The 25,232-nt window shown below is 35.9% G+C and overlaps 1 protein-coding gene across 1 annotated transcript in view; it reads right to left on the reverse strand.

The window, feature by feature from the left end:
* The window catches only part of CNOT10 (CCR4-NOT transcription complex subunit 10), a 28,506-nt gene extending 4,083 nt beyond the window's left edge, over window positions 1-24,423 (reverse strand). Inside the window, exons 1-11 of the mRNA XM_051213553.1 lie at window positions 24,299-24,423; window positions 23,701-23,831; window positions 21,237-21,426; window positions 19,600-20,140; window positions 18,066-18,526; window positions 12,576-12,863; window positions 10,836-11,017; window positions 9,601-9,709; window positions 8,111-8,296; window positions 4,585-4,877; window positions 309-567 (exon numbers count right to left, since the gene is read on the reverse strand). Of these exons, the coding sequence (XP_051069543.1) occupies window positions 309-567; window positions 4,585-4,877; window positions 8,111-8,296; window positions 9,601-9,709; window positions 10,836-11,017; window positions 12,576-12,863; window positions 18,066-18,526; window positions 19,600-20,140; window positions 21,237-21,365 (2,448 nt within the window). The 5' untranslated portion in view covers window positions 21,366-21,426; window positions 23,701-23,831; window positions 24,299-24,423. The remainder of the gene's footprint in view (window positions 1-308; window positions 568-4,584; window positions 4,878-8,110; window positions 8,297-9,600; window positions 9,710-10,835; window positions 11,018-12,575; window positions 12,864-18,065; window positions 18,527-19,599; window positions 20,141-21,236; window positions 21,427-23,700; window positions 23,832-24,298) is intronic.
* Between the last annotated feature and the right edge of the window lie 809 nt (window positions 24,424-25,232).

Genomic DNA, 25,232 nt, shown 5'->3' on the forward strand with positions numbered 1-25,232 from the left:
AATGAACATTAGAAGATGAATTCTGACCCTATGACAGACTTAGCTTTAAGGTGAGTGTATAAACTGACGGACAGAAGTCTTATAAATCTATCAATACAGTTTAAAGGTATCTTAAGATTATAAACTACAACTATTTAAGATTATATCAAAAGTATCAATTATATGTGAATTATTATGTAGTACGCGAGTAAGGTTTCGCCGATATATGAAATTGAGTCAAATTGTTGAGTAACAACAACACCCTACTGAACTTATAACTATAAATAATAATGAATAGTTAGAAGTTAAAAAAAAACTAACAAACTAACCTGAACAACATTAGAAGGAAAGTCCACAGGTCGAATAATTGATTGTTTTGAACATCTATTCACAAGAAACGACAGGTTAGTCTCATCGCAAATATCCGAGTTGTTATTCACTGAATCATTATTTGTAGAAAAGTCATGGATATAATCAGTGTTAGGAAAAAGAAATGGCATTGCAAAACAAACACCGTTTAAAGAACGTATAATGGAATCTAATTGATTATTTGTGGATATTTGTAATAAAGCAGTGGCTTCATCTACTCTGCAAAAATTGAAATAAACGGGATTTAAATTACACAACATTAATAAAACATTTTTATAAAAAATATTTTCTGCATATTATAGAGGTACTCTAAATACACTCGTGTGGAAGATACAGACCAAGGATTTTTGTCTGTCAATACACATCAGAATAATATTATCACTTATACACAAATGTATCGTTCAAAGTTGCTCATGAAAATATTATTGACGTATTCATCAAATAGCTGAGAAATTTCCGTAGAACCATATTATGTGGATAAACGTTTGATCATTTCACGATAAAATAGATCCTATAAGACTGATAGTGTTGACTGAAATACTTTAATTTACTCTACAAACTAAATAGTAGAACATTATGTTGTATTCAATCTCAAAAAGTGCAGTGAATAATTTTACGATTTGGTTTTATTTATCTAACATACATTTCAGGCTGTTAATAATTACAATCATTTGCATTGTGCCAACAGCAAACCAAAGCAACTAGGCATAATGGAACATTTTCGAACTTGACAAATCTCTCAGATAAAGAGTGACAACAAATCAGATCTAGGTTAAGAAAAAGTCTAAGAAACGACCGTGAGCAGTGGTGGGCAATGGAAGCAAAAGAGATGGAAAAGGCGGCGACTATAGGGAACACAAGACAGCTTTACAGACTAATAAAAGAAACTGGAATTAATAAGTCAAGTGTGAGATTATATCGGAAAAAGACGATACTCTCATCTGCTCCCAGTCCAGACGTTTAGAACGATGGGCGGAACATTTCAGAGAACAGTTCAACTGGCCTTCAGCTACTCTATAACTACCCTCCATTCCCAGACAGTGTGAATGGAACATTGAAGTAGGTCCCCCAACTCTTGCTGAAGTTCAAAAGGCTAGAGTTAATCTGAAGCGAGGAAGGACGGCTGGTCCAGATGGACTGGCTCCAGAGGTCTTTAAGGATGGTGGTCCAATTTTAGCGATTAGGTTGACTAATATTTTAGCTAAGATCTGGGAGTTAGACGTTATCCCATCTAACTGGTCACAATCACTTATCGTCCCAATATATAAGAAAGGGTCAAAATCATCCTGTGACAACCACAGAGGGATTAGTTTAACTAATATAATATCTAAAATACTGGCTTCGATAATTATCAGACGCCTAACTAAGACTCGTGAACTGCAAACACGAGAGACTCAAGCTGGCTTCAGACCTGGTCGTGGCTGCATCCACCACATATTCACCATTCGTCAGGTTCTAGAACATAGGCATACTTATCGACGTCCGACAATGGTGGTCTTTCTCGACTTAAAAGCAGCATTTGACTCGGTAGACCGCGAGATTCTGTGGCGGTGTCTGTCATTGAAAGGCGTACCCCAGAAGTACATAAACCTTGTGAAGGCTCTTTACTCGAACACTACTAGTCGAGTCAGAGCTTATGGCGAACTGTCATCTACTTTTGCAACCTCAAGTGGTGTCCGTCAAGGCTGTCTACTTTCTCCATTTTTGTTTAACTTCATCATAGATCTACTGATGGAAATAACTTTCTCGTCGACTGAGTTCTCGGGTATTGATCTCCATCCAGGAGGTCCACTAATCGACTTAGAATACGCAGATGACATAGTCCTGTTTGGTGAAGACGCTGACAAAATGCAGAGTCTTTTGGTAGCACTGAGCAACAATGCCAGAATATTTGGAATGCGCTTCTCTCCCTCGAAATGCAAGTTGTTGCTTCAGGACTGGTCTGCGTCAACACCTGAACTAAGGATAGGGAGTGAAGTAGTCGAACGCGTTGACAACTTCACTTATCTTGGAAGTCTGATCAGCCCTAATGGGTTGGTATCGGACGAAATCTCAGCACGGATTCGAAAAGCTCGTTTGGCTTTTGCCAACTTACGTCACTTTTGGCGAAGGCGGGATATCCGTCTATCAATAAAAGAACGAGTATACTGAGCGGCAGTCCGTTCTGTTTTAATCTACGGCAGCGAAACATGGCCTATAAGAGTAGATGACACTCGTAAGCTACTAGTATTTGACCACAGATGCCTTAGAAATATTGCTCGCATCTGCTGGGATCACCGGGTAAGTAATAGTGAGGTTAGACGCAGGGTATTAGGAAATGATGGTAAATCAGTTGATGAGGTTATGAATCTTCATCGACTGAGATGGTTGGGCCACGTGTTACGTATGCCTGAACACCGATTACCACGACGTGCAATGCTATCCGGTATTGGGGATGGTTGGAAGAAAGTTAGGGGCGGCCAAACCAAAACGTGGCATCAGTGCTTGAAGTCATTAACTTCTAGTCTGAGTCATGTTGGTAGATGCAGACTACTTGGTTGGGGTCCGCGTGACTTTCGTAACCAATGGTTGGAGACTCTTGGTGACATGGCTCAGAATCGATCACAATGGCGTTGGTGTATACACTCCCTGTTTTCCCTTAAACTAAGAGATTAAAATCACTTCATATCTTTCTTTCTACGAACCAATTCTTTCTTCTTGTACTATATCTCTATATGCAATCGTTCTCTTATATATTACCACCTTTGACCTAACCACTGCTATGAATCCGGTGTTCATCTTGTTGTGCTGATGCGGTATGGCAACCTGGACCGATGCACATATGTGCCTGGTCCTACGTTGTAGCTGACTGACTGACTGATAGGTAAGAATGGTTTACAACTAATTATATTGTTTTGGGGGGGGGAGATTAGATGATGCAGTTTTTTATAGTTTAAGGAAATAAGAAGTTTAAATTATTAAAGATTAAAGTTTACTACATACTTTGTGAAGTAGATAATGGTAAAATGGATGAGAAAGAGTAGAAACAGTTGTAAACGAATAAAATATATAGTTAAAAGTAGAGAAAATTAAGTAAAGGAATACATCAGTATGAAGTTATGAAGATTTTTGAATTGGCATTTTCTTTTGATAAATATTACAGTGTTCAATTTGTTTCCACTGTCATTAAAAAAAAGCTTTGTTTACATCTGTTTAGTGTTTTAATAAACTCTTGTCCTATTTTTAAAACAATATCATAAACGCTTTCACGTATAACATATGCACACAAAATCAGTACTCTTTGATCGATCTAATGGTTTTTCTATCTGACTAAGATATCTTTCACTTCCGCATCAGCTAAAGCTAAAAAGGAGATGAGGAAATCGTTTTCATTAATTATTCAAATTCATCGGTACTCGTCTTATTTATTTAACTATTTCACCAATGCTGACGTGCTATATTACTTCTATCCATGTGTAAAGTCAAACTTTTATTTATAATATATGAAGTCGTACTAGTAGCCCAGTCAGTCATAGGCAAAGTAGGACCTGGCACATATATACATCGGCCTAAACTGTTAGACTATATCAGTATAGCGATAAAATTACTAAGATGAATGTCAACATAATACAAGTAGTAGTAATAGAAAACATTAGGCATATAGAAGATTCAGGAAGTATGAATTCATGGAATAAAATAATTTTGAAACTCATGATTTAACGGAAGACAAAGAGTGAATGGATCTAAAGCGTCACAAAGGATTCCAAACCATGTCACCCGTCTTTAGTAATTGGTGACGATAATTGCGCGAACCTTAACAAAATAGTCTGACCTACTTACACGGATTAAACGAACAATACATGATTTCACAGACTGATGCCATGTACTGGTTCGACTTCCCCTAGCTTTCTAATAACCTATCTATACACCAGCTAAAATTACACGTCGAAGGGGGTGGTTGGACATGGGTAATGCAGGTTTTTGACACCTCAATCTATGAATATTTACAGTCTCACCCATTCCCTACATTTGTTTATTATTCTAAGTCTAAGCTCAACGTTTCTTAATCACTGGTCCCCGAATTGATAGGTTGGCAGTTTGCCAACAAAAACCGTACGCAAAAAGCATGATATCGTCGTAAACTTAATGTCATTTTAACTATAAGTATCTAAAGATATAAGTTGAAGAATGAACGGAATATACAATATCACTTGTCAACAAACAATAATACACAAAATAATTTGAATAAAAACATACTTATCCAGATAAGTCAAAGCTTCAGCACAATACAAACGGCATAAATAACTGTGAATTTTTGGAGCAATCATAGCAAGACTAGGCAGATATTTTTTACGTTTAACCGGTCCTACCGGAGTAGAACTAGTTTCATTTTGTGGTATTGAATCCATTATGAAACTGGCAGAATGTATTACGTCTACAAATTCGTTTAAACACAAAGCCACATACGATATGTTCACATGTAAAGCTGACAAGAAGTGTAATAATCCGATACCAAACAATGGTGTTGGTGATGGATAAGTGGAGATAAACTAAGAAAACAAAATTCAATAAGTTAGGTGTATTGAAATTTAATAAAGTACTGTGAAATTTAGTATAAACACAATTTAGCAACTATTTAAAAAAAGTGTGCTTTATGATGTATCAATCGTATGAAAGTTAACTATAGGAGCACAACTAAAGAAGTTGGTCATTTACTCATTGATCAACAACGTAGGATACAGCACAAATAAAGACAGGTCAAAGTTATCATATTAGTAACCACAACATGTACCATGTCCACTTTGTAGACTTATCATAAAAAAGTGCTAAAGTTATATATTAGAAGAGCTAAATTCTAATTGTACAATAAGTGGATGATATGATCATAGTTAAAGAACCCTTGTAGAAGGACTGAAATACAAACATCCGCTTGTTTTATTGAACACATACCAAAAACCAAGTCAAATACGACAAACAATGCATCACTAGTTCAAAGTGACATAATCACATCTCTTCTTTATCTTGAACTAAATTACAAGTGTAGTATCATCACTCCGTCATTCTCCGTTCACCAATCTCATTCGTACACCCACACTACAGTTTTTTTAATTTTCGAACGCGATCGACACCATTGTACAAATGGTACTTTAGGTCTTGTGAATTTCGTTTATTGTTGCACTTTAGTGGCCGAAGATCGGACTCCAGTTAAATTGTATGACGATTGTCGTCGAAAAATACATGTCGCCAACCCCCGTATATTCTTATCGAGTTAACTTGCGTTAGACAAAAAACGGAATGAAATAAGTGAGATACGAAAATGAAGCATGAATGAGTATATTTTGTACAATCGTTTTCCCAACTTCCTCTTTAGTTGGAAAGTGGTTTGTTCTCTCCCACAGTAGGTTGTTGCTGATGGTATTCGACCAACGGACATTGGGTATCTTGTATAGACAATTGTTTACAAATACTTCTACTATTTTGATGATGGTTGTGGTAGTTCTCCAAGTTTCAGCTCCGTACAATAGAACTGTCTTGACGTTCGTATTGAACATTCTGACTTTGATATTCGTTGACATTTGTTTCGAGTTCCATATATTCTTCAACTTTAGGAATGTGGCCCATGCTTTGTCAATCCTTGCCTTTACGTTTGTATCTAATACTCCTTGTACATCGATGATGCTGCTGACCAGCTATGTGAAAGTTTCCGCATCTTCTGGAGCTTCTCAACAAAGCGTGATTAAGTGGGTGTTCTCCGTGTTGTATTTGAGACTGCTGCTGCAGAACTGACTGTCTTGACCTGCATTTGCTGGTGTGTATAAGACAGAATGGCCAGGTCATTTGTGAGGTCTAAATCGTTTAGTTGATTCCGAGCTGTCCATTGTATTCCATGCTTCCCCTCTAATGTGGGGGTTTTCATAATCGAGTCAACTACCAGAAGAAAGAGAAAGGGGGAGAATAAGTAGCCTTGTCTGACTCCGGTCGTACGAATTCCGTATGATATTGACGATCTTCTCAGGTATACCATAGTATCGAAGAAGGTTTCATAAGATTCTTCTATTCAAGCTGTCAAACACATCCTCATGGTCAAGGAAGTTGATGTATAGTGATGAGTTCCACTCAGTTGATTGTTCAACGATGATCCGTAGTGCTGTAATTCGGTCTGTGCACGACCGATCCTTACGGGATCCAGTCTGCTGATCTCGAAGATGGACGTCTACTGAATCTTTCATCCGGTTGAGCAAACCTAGGTTGAAAACCTTTCCTGATACTGACAATAGTGTGATGCCTCTGTAGTCCTCTCAAATTTGTTCACATCTACTTTCTTTGGTATCTTGATGGGGTGTCCTTCTTTCCAGTATTTCTGTCGGCACTTGTTCTTCCTCTCAAATCTTCCTAAGAAGAATGTGGAGTATGTTTGCAGTTATTGTTATGTCTGACTTGAGTGCTTCGGCGGGCATATCGTCAGATCCTGGTGCTTTCCCACTGTTAATTTGTCTGATGGCCATCGTGATTTCTTACGTCGTTGGTTAACTGACATCTATAGGAAGGTCTGTGTGTGCTGCTTCGGTGTTCGGTTGATTAAATGGAGCTGGGTTCAGTGGAGGCATGTCCATTCAAGAGTCCCTCAAAGTGTTCCACACACCTCTTCCTCTGTTCTTGAATCTCAGTGATTGTATTGCCTTCGTTTCTTTCACCTAGTTCACATCGTCCCATGATATCTTCATATCCACTGTTGTTCATTCCGACTTTGGCGGTTAGGTCACCCACCTGGGTGGTCAAGTCCTTTTATGAGCACTTCGCCATGATCGATTGCAGCCACTCGCAAAACGGATCTTCATCGTCATCGTTGCTATCACTGGTGGGTGCATAACACTGGATAATATTCGTTGTGATACTCTCATTCTTTGTTTCGAAAGATGCCTTGGTGATCCTGTATCCATGAGGTTCCCACCCAATAAGTGCATTCCGAGCTTCTTTGAACAGTATTAGAGTAACTCCTCGAGTGTGTGGAGCATTTTCTTCTTCGTTACTAGAGTACAGCAGCATCTCTCTCGTACCTAACCTTTTCTGTCCAGCTTGGGTCCAATGGGTTCCACTGATTTCAATCACGTTAAAGTTGTATGTCTTTATTTCTGCAGCTATCTGATTGGTCCTCCCAGTCTCCAAAGTTTTCCGGACATTCTATGTACCTAAATTAATTGTTGCTCTGGTTGTTAGAAGGGACATCAGCCTCATGACTTCCGAAGAATCTCGGCTTTCAACAAGAGGCGTCATAATTCTTTCTTCAACTCCCAGGGCAGATTTTAAATTTGTTTAATCTGGTTAGCGGTATCTAGCGTGGTTATTTTTTACAGGATGGGGTTGCCGACCCCATGCCCAACCCTCCTCCTTTACACGGGCTTGGGACTGGCAGTAACCCGAAAAGAGCTACAGGCGGAGTTCGTGTTGATCAAGCGTTACTCAATATTTATATTCAAAAGAAAATAAGTTACAGACACTTAATGATAGGGTGAGCAATTAACATACATATGATCATATAAAAACAGTCAGGGTTAATAAGCGAACGATGAACAAGGTGAAAATGTGACTTGGGAAGAATGAATAAACTGGTCTGTCCAGAAGCTAGAATAACCTACATGGATTTGACACAGTATCAGCCACTACAGTACTATTGGTATGATATACAAATTGTTAGACCATACATTTTCAATAGACTAATTAATTAATTGTTTTATTAATTTATGGGATTGAAGTTGGTAATAAATGATAATTGCTTACTAACCTGTTTATTCGACCATTTAACAAGAGATGAAACACATGATGAATTAATTCTATCATTATTTGAAGACTTATTTGTAATAAGCTTATCAGGTGTTGGAATTAATAGGCTTGCATTACGTAATGCCAGAAATGCGAATTCCATACTCGGAGACGATAATAATGTATCATCCACTTTTGACTTGGTGACCTAAAAAGTGGGAACAAAAATCATATAAAGTAAGCACACATACATGAATACTTCATACTAAATAATAAATTATAACATTACACTTTTTCTGGACAAAAAGTCTCTGAGCAATAAAAGCCATCGCCAATATAAATGAAACTAAACAATCCAACTCGTTAATCATATACAAGTTCTCACAGTGAATAACTTTTGATCATAATTATATTATGTAAGAACTAAGGACATGATCAAGTCTCCTACACCAAAATACGTCGATTGGTTTTTTAAACTGTAAATTAATACATAAAACAACCGAGTGTGGGTAAACCACTGTGTTAAAGTGAGCAAATTTAGCGCAACTTAACGAACAACACAAATCCACTTTTCTTAAACAAACAAACGTGTGATACATAAAGAAGCTGAAAGCGAATTAACACTAAAAGTTGAAGAATGATAAACTTCTAACAAATTATGTAATCATTTTCAAACAAATTTACCATCAGACCAATGATTGCTTACAAAAGAAACAAAGGTGATTGATAAGTTTATGCCAAAGATGTGTTACGCCTATTCAGCCACTGACAACTGCAACACATGCATTGATAGCTGGAAGGCTAGGAACAGCGTCACATCAGTCACCGAAGTCACTTACTGTAGATCTGGGACGTGTAGGCAGATTTAAATTTCTTGTTTAGAGATTTCAAGTTATAAAAGGCATAACTAGTGGCAGTGATGCAATTAAATTTATCGTATATTTTCTTTCCAACTTTAAGTTATAATATTATCGTATAATTTTTATCTCTTCGATTCCATTCATTATTTTCGAATTAAATTTCTTATGTTTAATTGTTTACTATTATTGATAAAATTATTTCGACTTTCTTAGTTTCTGTTTAGTTGGTTTGCTTCTGTGTTAATATGAAATTCGGCCCACTGAATTGATGGAAATTCACACGAGATATACTACGATGTTTATGATCTATTGACTAACTGAACTAGCTAGTTTGTTTTACTTTGAGAATAACCAGTGGAATGTATTAATTAATCATTTTAAACAAAAATTGAAAATTACTATGATTAAAATCTGCCAAGGAAAACATTATTATGTACACACTGTAATGCCTGATGAAAATAATTGAGATTTTTTAGTTTCAGTAAACTAATAAAATACATCATAACTATCGTCACAGTTACCATTATAGGCGGAAATTCAGTTAATTTTAACGAGGAATATCTGGGTATTTTTTCATAAAATTTCCGAAGTTATCAAGTATTCACTTTGAGGTTAATGTACATAAAAGAAAGATAAGTATTGCTGAACTGACCTGTGGATTCACAGAAGCAAGTGATAATTTACGAAACGAACCAGAACCAAAGGTTGCAACAATACATCGTTTTCTTGATTCCATATTCCAAAGTGATAAATTATGTGGACTAAATTTTCGAAGGAAATACGAAAACTTTGCGAAATAAATCATTTAAACAAAGAAATTACAGTAAAATACTACAGAATGAGGAGTATACATGAATGAAACTTTAGTTTATCCAGTTATCTGTAACTGAGAAAGTTAGTTAGACACAGTTAATAAAGCTGTAGTTTTTCAGATTAAAAGCAAGTCACAGAAAATAGAAACCACAATAAAAAAGTGGAAATAAAGCAACTGAAACAATGAAAAATCAATTATTTAATTACATAATGAAGATTAAATGCAACTATACTATAGGTCAGTATTAATAATTGGCGCTGTCAGTAGGGACGTCATGATTGACAAAATTTTTGAACGATTTAAGTCACAAATCAATGGTTTCAACATATCTTAAGCTTCATATATTTCAGACTTTCTTCAACTTGTTTTTACTTTAACTGGCACGGTTAAACGTGAATGTAAATAACCAGTGATGTGTATTGTTAAGGTGTTTTTATTTACATCCTAGTATGAGCAAGCACTTAGAAAAGAATTAACTCTGTAAAATAATACACAAACTCCATGTTCATTGTTCATTGCTTAAGCTGGTAGACATTTTTTTCAATTCGGACTGTAAGCTTTACTTTAAAAGAATATTAATAACGGCACTCATGCATCTGCTAAGTCTTGTACATAATCTTATTTTTTGGCGGAAAGACTCTAGGCTACAAGAGGATCCATTGAAATAGAGGTCATTTGTCGATAATTAAAAACCGGAGTAGTTACTTTTGATAATCTCAACACTAAACTCATACATTTGTACAGGAAATCGTATAACAATTTAACTCACTAATGTGATCCACTAAATATAACAAGCTGAACCGTGCGAAATAGCTAAGTCCAATTTGTTAGAAACAATTATAAGCTACAATAAAAATACATCGAGTTTTATTCTGTTCAGTTGGAAAATCCTGTGTCAAACTAAGCAACGTTTCAAGTTACACATCAAACATAATACGACTTCAAAATAAGCAAAAAAGGTTATAAGCATAAACGATCTAGTATACAGATCTGAACATGAACGGAAGCAATTCCAAAGAAGTAAAATGTGTCACATATACCCAACAATTATAACAATAATGTAACATACCTACCAATGCAACTTTATACAACATTCGGCAAGACGAAACCATAGACGAGGATTTCTCGGATAAATACGAACAAGTTGTGATAGTGTAGAAAATGCTTCTGAAGGTCTGTTAGTGAATAACAAGTGTATCCCATAATTATAAATTAATTCGTAATGTTCAAGTAAACTGGAGACATGTAATGGAATCTGAAGTAATGAATTTTAGAAATAAAACATTAAAGTATGCTTTGATTACTGAACGTATTAATTCACATTTTTAACCTTTATCAAAATCAAACTGAACACTTTATTCATTGTCTGACAAATTTCAATGATATAGCCACAATATCTGAGGATTGTCATTGGATGCGTATATAAACTCGTACAGAAACAATTAAATTTAATCCACTAGTAATAAACTGTCGGGGATGCTAGATCCCCAGAAATCACTTGGTAAGTCTCATTTTTGTAATTTTATTTCGGAAATTTCAATTTCTCGTTTGAGCGCCAAAAGGACCCATTCTTACATTCGGATTGTATTTCCCACCTAGAAGGACCTGAATTGTCATTTGGCTCGTTGCCCCTTTTAATATACTATTTTGTGACGTTTTTCAAGAACCTTTTTATGCTATGTATATACACTTGAGTCGTGTGCTTGCTCGTTCGTGTTTCTGGCTGCTTGTTGAATGTACCTTTCTCTCATCTGAACCTGGTCTTCTCCCCCTAGTTAGTAGGGCTGGGGTGCATTGAAATAGTCTAGCTTTTCTTGTAGTTGTGTTGCTGATCCTTCGTTCCGTTCACCGACTTTAGGTGATCTCGTAATCTCTTCAAACATAGCATAAACACAGAATAGCTTTTATAAATTTCATTTCTGCCGACATTTTTTCACAAATCTCAAAACCAACATGGCTTCTACTTCACTAGATGTAGTTAATCTTCGCAAACATGCAGATGGAGTTGAAAAAGTGTAAATATACTCCATCGCTTAGTTTAACCACAAGGATAACGAATTTAAAATAAAAAAGTAGTGCAGTGACTTCACGAATCGAAATAAAAACATTAGTGTTTAGAATCACCAATCTGTTATTTTTTTAAAAATAAAAAAAAGTTTCGTTCCTTCAATTTATCAATAGTTACTCAAAACCCTTAAGATCCAAAAGTCGCTATAGTTTACGGTTAATAGTAAGAAATTGAATAAGTTTATGTTTCAAGTGACTTCCAAAATAATTCAAAAAATATATAAATACATATTTCCCAGTATGTCGTATTTCAAAAATAATTGCAAACCAGTGGGATCCATTTGATAGTGACAAAGAATCATAGACTATATAAAAATATGGTCATAATACAAGTTACTTTGCATCATTGTTTCCAGAATGCAATAAAAGACTGACTCAGTGGTTTACTCAATAGACTTTCAACCCAATTGAGTTACAGGTCCAAACTCTTAACCTGGTTAGTATCATCACTACCAACCGAACAATCAGAGTGGTTTAAAGCTGGGTAAAGGAAGCTGTACTTGGCTACAGAGCAGAATCACAGAGTTTTTACTACAGTTATGATTTGAAAGTGTGTTAAATGGAGGGGTCACAAAAACAGGAACACATCAAACATTTATATAAGTGGTTAAAAGGTTGAGATTAACTTTTTGATTACGATCAATTAATTGATTAAAGAATGATCTTCACCTGGTTACTAATTCATTATGCTCCAGTGATTGACTTGTTTTTTTTTCACTAACAAACAAAGTGATAAATGCTCTTACCTGGTTAAACAATTCAGAATATTCAATAAAAGAGGAGCAACCATTTTGATGATTGAGTAAATAAGACACATTTTTTTCTTCTGAATGTACAGCAGTTTTGATTGTTTTGTCGATTTGTTTTAAAGCATGACGAAGTTGTACCAAACCAGAGGTACATCGACCAGTGCGATGATGAATCAAGGAAAGATTATTCTTTAAAATAACAGACTCCCAATCATGCATAGCAGTTGAATTATAAGAAGGTGATGGCATGGAAATAAGCAATTTGACGGCATCACTATACTGACCCTGTGAAACGGATAAATATGCGTAAAAACAGTCATCACAAGTGATGAACAGTTTATTTATTTATTAGCACACGGTAAGAACTTAATAATAAACGGTAATAAATGGAAAAAAGATCTCAGTAAATATAAGCGTAAATATATACACCTCTTGATCTATTAGAGAGAAAATTAAATAAAACATGGTATTACATTTGAAGTTTTTAACTACAGATTTGAGCAACATAAAGAGGACATGCTCAGTTTGAAAAGTGAAATCGGTGTTTGAAGACTTTAGGTCGCATAGTAGAAATTGGTTTCATTAAAGAATATAAATCAGCTTTACATCATCTTTTAAAATCTTGACACTGAAATGCCATGGATCTTTTTTAAAAATTTCGTTCGGCTTCTTTTAGTTGGTTATCACTACTAGTGTAATTTGTATACTGCATTCAATTATTTTCTTGATGTTCCAGATGTGTATTAATTGAAATTAATTGGCATCTTGAACCAATGTATACCTGCGCTAGTTACAAAATATTACTCAGCAGTGTGTTGGTTCAATTTACCAAATCTCACAACAAAAGAACTAAACGAAGAGATTAACAAAGCAAAATACGAAAGGATGAAAATAGTGATATGAGTTACCATGGAGAAACGAATATTCTAGAACGAAGAGTACGGGACGATAATTAGTTAGAGATTTAGATGAATAAAAGAAACTGTACCACGGAATACGATTCCGAAACATATCACCTAAAGTTTATCTGTGTATGTAACTTGATAACTACGCGAAAATTTCAGAACACTAGCTTTTAATCACGTATACATAAAGGTTAACGATACTAGATGAAATCCTAAATTGAAGTCATTCAGTGATGAAGAGTTCAGTGTATAAACAACGAATTTACACACTTTTCAATTGGAAACACTTCGTTTATTTAATACGTTTACACGTATTTCCGGTATAATGTGAGTTTGATACCAAGTGTATACATTTATATACTTGAGGCATGGTTTTATATGAGAGCAAATGATACATTCACAGTTAACCATGCATAGGTGTATTATAAGGGATATTAGTATCTGTTGAATTAAATACATTGAGAACTACTGGTTAATTAGTCATAAGTAATGTAGTACCGGGAATATATGTGCATCTGTCCAAGTCGCCATAACATAACACAGCGGAATTAAATTATCAAGACAAATGCTAAAGTAGCAGAAGTAGTAACATCATCAATGGCAACAGAAAATAGGCATGCACAATGTTATTCAAGAGGTGAGAATATATTCGTGGAATAAAAAGCGAGGTAATTTTGGAACTTAAGATCTAAAGAAAGACAAAGAATGAATGACTCTACGTCATCACAAATGATTTTAAACCATGTCACTTAACATTTCCAAACACTGGCTATCACAATCTTACAGAACTCGTATAAGCAGCATGGATCTACCTACATAGTAGCTCAGACCAACAATAAATGATTGGATAGACTGATACCACGTTTTGGTTTGGGCGCTCCTAACTTTCTTTCAGTCTATTGTTAAACTAGTTAACATTGAGCGTCATGGTAAAGAGTAGTTTGACGTATGTTTTGTGTTGTGGGAGTAGGTTGGAAGAAAGCTAGAGGCGGTCAGACCAAAAGATGGCACAAATCCATGAAGTCACTGACAAGTGGACTGAAGCATGTTGGTAGGTGTAGACTAACTGGTTGGGATCCGCGAGACGATAGCAACCGATGGTTAAAGACCTTGAATGACATGGCTCGAAATCGTTTGCAATGATGCAGGTGCATCCACTCTTTGTGTTCTCTCAAATTCTAATCTTCTGAATTATTCATGTCCCTTTTTTCTCTTTCCAAATTTATTTCAGTGGATTATACTCCTTGAATAACATCTTCAAACCCTTAATGTTTCCGATTACTGCTTATACTTTTACTACCTCTACCACTGTGGGATTTGAATTGACAATTGTATCTCTGTGCTAATGTGTTATGGCAACTCGAACTGATGTACGTACGTACAAAGTTCTACGTTGTTACTGACTGACTGATGTTTTAACCATCTATCTCATTCGATGACGATTCATAGTCTCATCAAGTAATTTGGACTTTTACTTGTTAGCTTGGGTCTAACCTCAACATTATTCATTCAACGGTCTCAACATAAATAAGCAATCCTTTGAAGGAATTTATCATTAAACACTGGAAACCTACAAATATCTTTTTTGCCTAGAGGTTACATTTCACAACTATAAAGTAAGATAGATTATTATTTTATTTTATTTAAACACAAATGTTGGTACAAAGAGGCACCAAATAGATATGCGCCACATAAATCATTCGATTTGTGTGAGGGCTGTGATACTGTCCGGGTGCCCAGACCGAAGCAGGTGGTTCTCTTAGGGGGTCACACCCGGAGCCTTTGACCTTAAGGTCTGACCCACAAGGCAGTGTAGCAACGTCAGGGGATGCAGTCACATGGTAGCCGGTGACCAACGATTAGTTCGTACGCCATTTGTTCCTGCAGAATACTGGAGCCCATGTGCACCATTAGTTTGGAATCCGATTAAAGCGCCGGACATTCGCTTTTTGTCCTCTCGATTTCGTAAACAACACCCCCGCCACGAGAAGGCAGTGAGTAGGACTTCCCTGGCAGAGGCTGTATACACATGGACATGTGAGAGCATTTCAAGAGGGAGGGCGGGCCCACCCCACTCTAGGCCATACCAAGGCGTTTGGGGGCAAAGGAGTTTAACATGTGCACGAGTCATTGGGTGTTACGAAACCCAAAGACGAAGTGAAGGTAAAGGTTCGGCTTATCCGGACTGAGGTGAGATCATGTTGTCTTGCTCATACTTTCCAAGTTGCGAGCAGCGGGAGCATCGCCGGCCCGTCCCATGACGTAGACATGTGACCTCATGTTGTGTGCACCGTCGGGGCGGAGCAAGAGCGTACACGTTGAGACCCGAAAGATGGTGAACTATGCTTGTGAGGGTTGAAGCCAGAGGAAACTCTGGTGGACGACCGTAGCGATTCTGACGTGCAAATTGATCGTATAACGTGAGTATAGGGGCGAAAGACTAATCGAACTATCTAGTAGCTGGTCCCCTCCGAAGTTTCCCTCAGGATAGCTGGCATTCTGAGAAATACACGGTTTTATCCGGTAAAGCGAATGATTAGAGGCATTGGGGAGAAATCATCCTCAACCTATTCTCAAGCTTTAAATGGGTGAGAAGCTTAACTCGCTTAATTGGAGTTTTGCATTGAATGTGAGTGCCAAGTGGGCCATTTTTGGTAAGCCGAACTGGCGCTGTGGGATGAACCAAACGTTCGGTTAAGGTGCCTTACACGACGCTCATGAGATACCACAAAAGGTGTTGGTTGGTCTAGACAGCAGGACGGTGACCATGGACGTCGGAGGCCGCTAAGGAGTGTGTAACAACTCACCTGCCGAATCAACCAGCCCTGAAAATGGATGGCGCTCGAGCGTTGGACCTATACCAGACCGTTGCTGTAAGCTGGGCCTATGCTATGTGAGGGCAAAGTAAGATAGAACGAATTGCTGAATACAATATTCATCGTTTGGTTGGGATAGTTACATCTCTTACTACTGATATCCTTAACACTAAACATTCATGAAACGACTGAAGGGAATAAATTTACTATCAAATAACATTTTATGATATCTAATGTCCAACAAAATTATAAGTGTTAAACATCAGGTATAAATGAGTTAATATACTAAGTTTTAGGTATACTTATTACATAAAGCAATAAAAACGATTGTTTTTTCTGTTTGACAGACCTATAGACCTATAGATAAATATGCCAAACGACGATGAATAGGTTGAAATTTAGAAGGAGAAATTTTATCAAGCTTGTCACTGCACTTAAAAAAATGGTAAATATCAATGAAGCCAATTTCAAAAAGATATTTGTGTACACTTTCCTGAGTTAGCCGTGAAAAATAAATCTTTTTAGACTTGTAAAAACAAATTAAAAGAAATCAGTCGTGCATATTGTGAAAACGATGCGTATCATCAGTGGACAGGATATTAATAATAATGATAACTGCAGTTATTTATATGTAGGAGAAAATGATTAGAAAGACTAATAATACAGACTATCAAATTTATCAGTCATCATAAAATAGGCAAACAGAAACTGTTGAGCAATGTAACAAATAGTGATTTTATTAAGAACAAAGCCAAATAAATTCAAGCAATTTAACTGTAACAAGTGAAATTATTTCACAATTAATACTAACTATATTTATATACCCAATGATATATCATAGAATAGATAATTAAATCAACTACTATTTAACATATCATTTAGGTGAACTATTATTCCGGCAAAAAGAAAGATTAATATTACTCAGAGCTAATATTGTCGAGTGTTAGTAAGGATTTAAAAATTATATATATATATATATATATATATATATATATATATATATATATAAGTTGCTACAACTGTCAGAGTGAAGAGTTCCAGTGAATTGAAAGCATGGTGTTGGCAGAACATACTTAAAGATGCAAATGGAAGATTGAAGGTGATGTATAATGTATTATATGAATACTTCGTAACTTGTAATAAACATATTCTTCCTGCCTATTGTCGTGTTTTACAATGCCAGATTAATTCTATAAATATCTCTTATCCAGTAGTTTGACGGTAACATAGGGACAAACATGAATATTCTAATTCGAAACGATGTTGAAAGGTTTCAGAGCTGGTGGGCCAATACATATTATCGTGGGTTCCTTGAAATTCGGTGATTCATTACCTAATATTTATAGGTGGCTCTATTTAATAGCCAAGTCAACAGCGTAGAACTTTGTACGTACGTACATCAGTTCGAGTTGCCATAACACATTAGCACAGAGATACAATTGTCAATTCAAATCCCACAGTGGTAGAGGTAGTAAAAGTATAAGCAGTAATCGGAAACATTAAGGGTTTGAAGATGTTATTCAAGGAGTATAATCCACTGAAATAAATTTGGAAAGAGAAAAAAGGGACATGAATAATTCAGAAGATTAGAATTTGAGAGAACACAAAGAGTGGATGCACCTGCATCATTGCAAACGATTTTGAGCCATGTCATTCAGTTTAATAGTAAAAGTGCTACAAAAAGATAATATGATTGTATTATATGCATTTGAATTATTAAACAGTAGTATTAGTACAGAAAAAAGTGAATATAAAATGTAACAAACCTTCAAAAAAGCTAGCTGAGCTTGAAGGAAATACACAGAATTTCCAGTAGACCACACAATATTAGAACAATGATCAGTGTCACTTTGAGAATCCGAATATGTGGGATTTTCTTTTTTTTTCTCTTCCAGACAATTTTCACCCACATCGTCAGGCGTAATTTTGACTTCGGTGGAATTTTCTTCAAAATCAGTATTCTTTTGAAGAGAGTTGTTATTTGATATCGAATAACTTTCTGATATGAATATGTTTAATTCGGATTCAGCTTCATTTAAACGTCCTGTTAGCAAACATGCTCGAATGTAGTAAAGTTGTATTGGTTTTTGAATTCCAATTAACATAGACAATGCATTACTACTGAGATTATGTGAATGACAGCTGGTATTTTCAGATGGAGGATTCGATGACAGGCTTGCTGTTTCTGACATCACTGACGCTGTATTAAGACATAAAATCCAGTAGTCTATAAAGACGAAATTTGAAAACCGATATATCACAATATATGATTACTATATCTAGTCATATACAATACGTTTAAGTAACAAAAAGAGCATCAACTTGACACAGAACGAAATTCTTAATCTTTTTAGGAGTGCCGATAGCAATCCTGATTACACCATATATATGAATGGAAATCGTTGTTAACTCATTAGAAGAAACTAAGAGAACTGTGAAGTCTACATTGGACAATAAATATAATAAACTTCACCATTAAATTTGTTATCAATGTGTAACTTTTCCAGTCTTAGCTAAAGCATGAGGCAATACATGTACTCCCAAACTACTGATTGCCACTTAAGTGAATAAATCAAGCTTTATACAGACATTCTGGTTTAAACTATCCTATTACTGGGTAAAGCTAATATTCAGTATAAAACGAATGCTTATCGATATGGTAACAAGAAAAAATGATTACGTTACGCTAGTTTTAGCGCTATACTGGAGTAACACATTGACATGAGGAAAACTGGAGAAAAAGCAAACACGTAAAAATGGCAATGCCAACTGAAATAGGGAAAACGAAATGATAAGAGATAGAAACAGTATTGTGTATAGATCCCAGTACACAGAAAGCCAATTGGTGTAACTCAGTGACTAACTATGTGCTTTATATAACATTTATCTGTTCAAATAATAGTCTATCAAACAGAATTTGAACCAGTAACAAACTGATAAGTAAATTCACGCTTAGTATTATTAATTTCTCTATATATCAAAGCAAAAAGTTAAGTACCGTGACATAATTGCACTAAATTCCATCAAATACTTTTGAGAAGACAAGACAGACTCGAATGAATGGAGTTAGAAAATATATATATATATATGAACACAAAACTGTTGAAAATTAAAGGAAAAATAAGTGGATTGGCACCAAACAACAGTGCTGCATAAGGTCATAAAACAAGCCATAGAATTAAGGTGTAGAATTAGAGAAAGCCAACAGGTTATCTTCATGTCACACAGGATTGCTAAATAAAAAACGTCATAATAGTAAAAAAGATACAAATTTTTATATATATAAATTCTACCACTTACCACAAAGTTCAAAAACACGCTCCATCCGAAACAACCTTAAAGAAACTTCCAGCCAAAGAAGCACGATACGTCGACATAGGTCAGTATCGTTTGATGGTGTAAGGTCTATTGTTTGTATCAAAGTAGAAGATTGATCAATGCATGTCGGAGACTGAAAGTTTAATTGAGTCTCATTTAAGTGCAATGTCTTACTATATGCGGATTCCAAGTTTGATGGGATACCAAGGCAGTTAGCAAGAAGTTTTTCAGCCTGAGCATACTGATGTTGATAAAATAATACAACAGCGTAGTTGTACAGTAAGTTTATCATAACAGAAGATCTCGATATAAACTGAGGTGCAGTATTCGACAACAGATCTTTAGAAGTATGAGGTTCATCTGAACGACCTGAATTATGTCTACTTAAGACTGTTTTATTAATATAGTCATCAAGATTCATTCCTTCAACAGTTGCAATTCTTTTCAGATCAGAAATATATTGTTCACTCTGCGAATAACGTGAATTATATACAAACGATAATAGTGCCTTATTTATCTTTACCTGTGATGAAGAAAACAATAATGTATGATTATGTCCAAGTAAGATGTGTAAGATATGGAACTAATTAACATGATTGTAAACTAACTAAACTAAACATCTAATCGCCAGACGATATGATAGATAAAACGGGTGTACAGCACGAAACTAAAAAAACGAAATTCTTAAGAGCCTATTTATGAAACACCAAACATCTTGTATGATTAAATGTGGAAGTAGCTTACTCTGCTATTTTAATCATTATTAAAATACATACTATTTATCACATAGGTCTTATTTGCATATCCCAAACGGTTTGATAATACACGATATTTAACAGAAATAACTTAAGTTAGGATAAATGCAAATCAAAGAAATAGGAACTTAGATAGAATTCCAACTACAGAATGGAAATTCAGCATTTCCTTGCCCCCCCTACAAGGAAACACTTTAAAACAGCCTCCTATAGTTGGTCCACCTGACTAGTATCCCACATATCATTTCAAATAACAGTGGGATTGGGATTATCACGCTAACCACAATATTGGACACATTTGATATAAAACCAGAAACATCTTTCTTTCAATTTTATTTAGCCCATTAAATCGTTTTCGTTCTTGATCTCTTCTATTTTTTCGTTTATAATTACCGGAGATTTTGTTTACTTTAACCATTTTGGATTGTTTTATAGCCGCGTCTTTAGATCCTTTTATTAATGAACTAAGTCAACCAGTATGAAGTTGTTCGCCGTTTAACATTGTATTACCCCAACGCAGAAGATAAATCGAACCACTATTGCGTAACCCGGTTATAAAATTAAAAAATATATAATGATATATGACACTTTATCATAATGCTTTTAGGTTATATGACAGTATTTTCATTGAAAACAAGCAGATATATTACTTTTTAGTATACTGTTGTACTTTAGCTTATTATTCTGGTTGGAGTGAGTGTCTTCTTTTTTGTCCTTCATTGAGTCATTTTGATTACGGTCGCTTCTTTGTATTATTATTACTCTATCTTTTTAATATTTTGATATTTAACAAGGAATAACACTGTGAAAGTTCCGACTTCATTATTATTATTTGTTTTATGTTGAGAAAGGTGTTGAACTTACTTTTGTATCATTCAGCTTTCGGCTTTTCAGTTTCTCCATGATAGAAAGGCATTGTTCAAAATCTTTACGTCTGTAGCACGAAGCTGCCTCGGAAATCAATCGTTTGTCTTCTGCAACTTCTTCCGACATTAAGATTTAAATGTGTGATCAGAAGTCGAGATATTTCCAAAGTATGTTAATCAATGAGAAACTAGAATTGTTGAGGGTTAAAAAATGATCAGAATAAGCCTAAAAAGTGATTTCTGAATACAAAAAAGGCCAAAAAAATTGATGTTGTCTTGGACTAACCTATGGACATTACGATTACTCCGACACGACAGAGTTAAGTCGGAGAGTCAAGAAGTGTTTATAACTCCCATATGCCAAATCTTCCAAGTGGATGAAAAATGTCACAGTGTTAAATTTTAGTGAATATCTAGGGTTGGCTACTAAGCATATTGGAGTTGAAGTTAGTTGTTTCTATTTGCAACGAACTACTATTAAGATAATACATATTTATAGCCATACAACTATCTCCTGATATATGAAGCCCCTCAAGTTCAGCTAACTAACCCGAGAATATTAAAGCATTTATATTGGCACTTGATATTATCCTGGAAATTATTACTACAAGTTTAGCTAGAGTAGCCATCAACATTCTTAAGATTATTAACAAGGAGCTACCTTCACGCCTATCGAAATGTATCGCCGGTTTATGAGACGGTATTACTGCCTTGGTAACTTTTGTGGTACGGAAAATGTGTTCCGAAAGGTCATAGGCTACACGCTAGTGTGGCATTCATTAGCTTCAAGAAAATCGTTGGTAAGGTTTTATAAAGCGGGATGCAATGTAAGCTAAATAACAATCCAGTCTACTCCTAAGGATAAAAAAAATAGACAGCTGGAAGGGATAGAGAAATCACTGTTAAGCTTCAAACTACTTAAGAGGAAACTAGTGCTAAGTGAAGTACCTGATTAGTTTTCAGATCAATACGTTGGTTGTAGATACATGAATTCTTTAGTTTTCTTGCTACCAGGCCTTTAGTCATGTCGACGCTAAGACGCTTTTGACTTTGAATACAGTGTTCGTACGTCCTAAACTTGAGTAGTGCATATAAGCGGTTAGCCCCTGCTTAAAAAAAGACAGCGAGCTTCTGGAAAAGGTTCAGAGAACGGCAACTAAGCTAATTCCCGGAATAGCGAAGCTTCCGTATAAAGCTCGACTAGCCAAGCTGAACCCTTTCCCGTTGTCATATCGCAGAACTAGAGGCGACTTGATTACAGTTTTCAAATTGCTTAGTGCCAATTTCGCACCTGATATGCCCTCATTTTTCTTGTCTTCCAAAACAGAGAATTTACGAGGACACTCCAAAAAATTTCACAAGCCCAGAACAAATTACTTGTCAGCTGACTATCAACTTTCCCATAGAATCATCAACGAGTGGAATTCATTACCTCAGCACGTGGTCGAGGCTCCATTCGTCGACTCTTTCAAAAGAAAGTTGGATCAACTGAGACCACTATTGCCAGGACTAACACATGCCATCAAGCCTCCTGTCCTTCCCAAACTGAAACTGAAACAGTTTTGATGTATACAGGTGACAGTAAGGTATAGGGGTGACATGAAGTTAATATGGTACAAATAGACTGAAGAAGACCTAAATGCATTCATTGGATCGGCCAACACTTAGCAAACGTGGAAGTGCTACGAGGTGCGTAGTGATAAATGTCGGCTATCAAAGCATGAATAAATATGTTTTACATCATAAAACTACCTGTTATTTAGACTAATCGACATGCAGTAAACTGTCTGACATTGGGTGTGAAGCGCTAGAATGGAAGACGTTGAGGGTGTTCCACCAACTAGGTGGTCAAGCGTTTACAGTACTATATACAGTGTTTCATCACTTACAACAGGAGGATTTGATACAAGCAACTAACACTTGTCCAAAGAAAGATGTGAGCTACTTAAAATATTACAAAATTGATTTGTAAGCAGTTGTATAATGCTAAGATTGCTAAAATACATATAGATGTTGGTGAATATTCGATTGTCCCTTTCAGAATATTTAACAGTGATTTTAAACATGACATTTCCTTATTTTCTTGCCCTTCAGGTAATCAAATGTGCCAGAGTGTACGTAGATGAGTTCACATTGCCAGAAACTTATATTCCAGCTGACTATCGAGCAGCCAACAAGAACACCTGGCCCCAAGAATATGATAAGTCCCTATTTAAACCACTGAAATGATTATATGAACCAAATTAATACACCCTCGAGACTAACGCACGGTTTTTAACCCCCTGTTCTTATCATTTAAACATACCACATTGACTAGGTAGATCAGTTTGTAATTCATATACTACTTAGTAAAATGAGAATAAGAAGGCTTAAGTTGAAGGTCGATAAAAAAAGTTTGAATGAGAATAGTGAACGACTTCAGGACAGCATCAACACTTACAAACATATACTTTGACACTTACATCATGAAATTCACAATGATATTGGGAAAGAGTAAGACCAGATGCGTGTACTACTTCAGTAGTGGTTCACGTCTAGCATGAAGGCACTGTAGACACTAGAGAAGAATACAGGGAAATATGTGTAGGGGGAGCTAAAAAAGAGAGGAGAAAAAGACGAGCTAGTGACTTTACGAATAAACAAAATATACTTAGATTTGATATATAAATTATACGATAGAAGCAATCACTAACAACCAGTGGTAATGTGTGACTAAGACAGTTGGACAATCACAGCGAGGAGTGAGAGGACTACGTTTAAAACTTGTCATGTTTTTACTATTTAAATGTCTGTCATAAAACGGTAAGATAAAGAAATCGCCAGATGCACATAATTTAACGAAAGTACTAGTGATCGTTTGATAGGCTAGTAGTGTGATTCATTCCCAGCAAACAGACTGAGTGGCGAGACTATAATTTAAGGACGAACTAATCAGGTATAAGATAACAGGTCTCGGATTTTGGCGCGAAATTCACTCATCCATTTGGCTAAATAGAGTTTTGGCATTATAGCTGGTGCTAGTTCGTGATGAAAACCTTAAATCTGACTCATAACACTAACCATCAACTTTATATTATGATTCTAATTCCTCACACTGGTCTATATCCCTCATTTGGTCCGAGTTATTAAGTGGACACTCACACCCGCAGACAAAACAACCTTGACGAACTGAACAGTCCGCCATCAGATCTTCCTAAACTCAGTAATTTTCTCGTGGGCTTGTATTAACCACTTGATTTCTTTGTGTTCGCTTATTATTATTTAGGAATAGTTCGAAGTATATGACTATGTTCTGTGGGTGGTATTATGGCTACTCGACTACACTAATTCTAGACATTTAAGTGGTTCAAATGGTTCAGTTGGTTTTGGACGGAATAGAAGAAGCTTTCGCTTAACGAGCTTCCGTGACTAGTAGCAGTGGATCACCAATACCTCCAGGCAGGAACCTAGGTATATTAACGTCAATAGAGGAAAAAATCGGTAAATGATAGTACGATACGATCCTTATTCCTTAGGAATATGTCACGTTTTCTTTCAAAGGACTCCTGGTGAGCTGCTTGGACTAGCTCAGCCGGCATCATTTGACCACTCTTAAGGAGTGAAAGGTGGTTCTATAGTCTTTTCTGCTGTTGTTTCCCTAGTCTTTAGGTGATACACCTTAGTTTTGTGTTTGCACTACGCTTAAGTAGTTGTCTAGAAGTACTTAAGATGCTGTAAGCCATTAATAGGTCACCTCTGAGGTACCCGTACGCTAAAGAGTAAGGGTTCAGTGATTGTTCGCTTTCTCCATCAGGCTTGAATTCGAGTCCTCGAACTGATTTCGTGGCTCACCGCTGGATACGTTCCAGAATGTCTTTATCCTTTTAGAGTGAGGAAAGTGATACTATGTTTCCGTACTCTAAGTGGTGACGAATAAAACTGTTGAAAATCAGGTGGAATGTTCTTCCGCCAGACTGACTAAAAATTAACTTCAATGTTACCAGTGCAGGGTTTG

This window comes from Schistosoma haematobium, chromosome 3, assembly GCF_000699445.3.
Source record: "Schistosoma haematobium chromosome 3, whole genome shotgun sequence".
Classification (NCBI taxonomy): domain Eukaryota; kingdom Metazoa; phylum Platyhelminthes; class Trematoda; order Strigeidida; family Schistosomatidae; genus Schistosoma; species Schistosoma haematobium.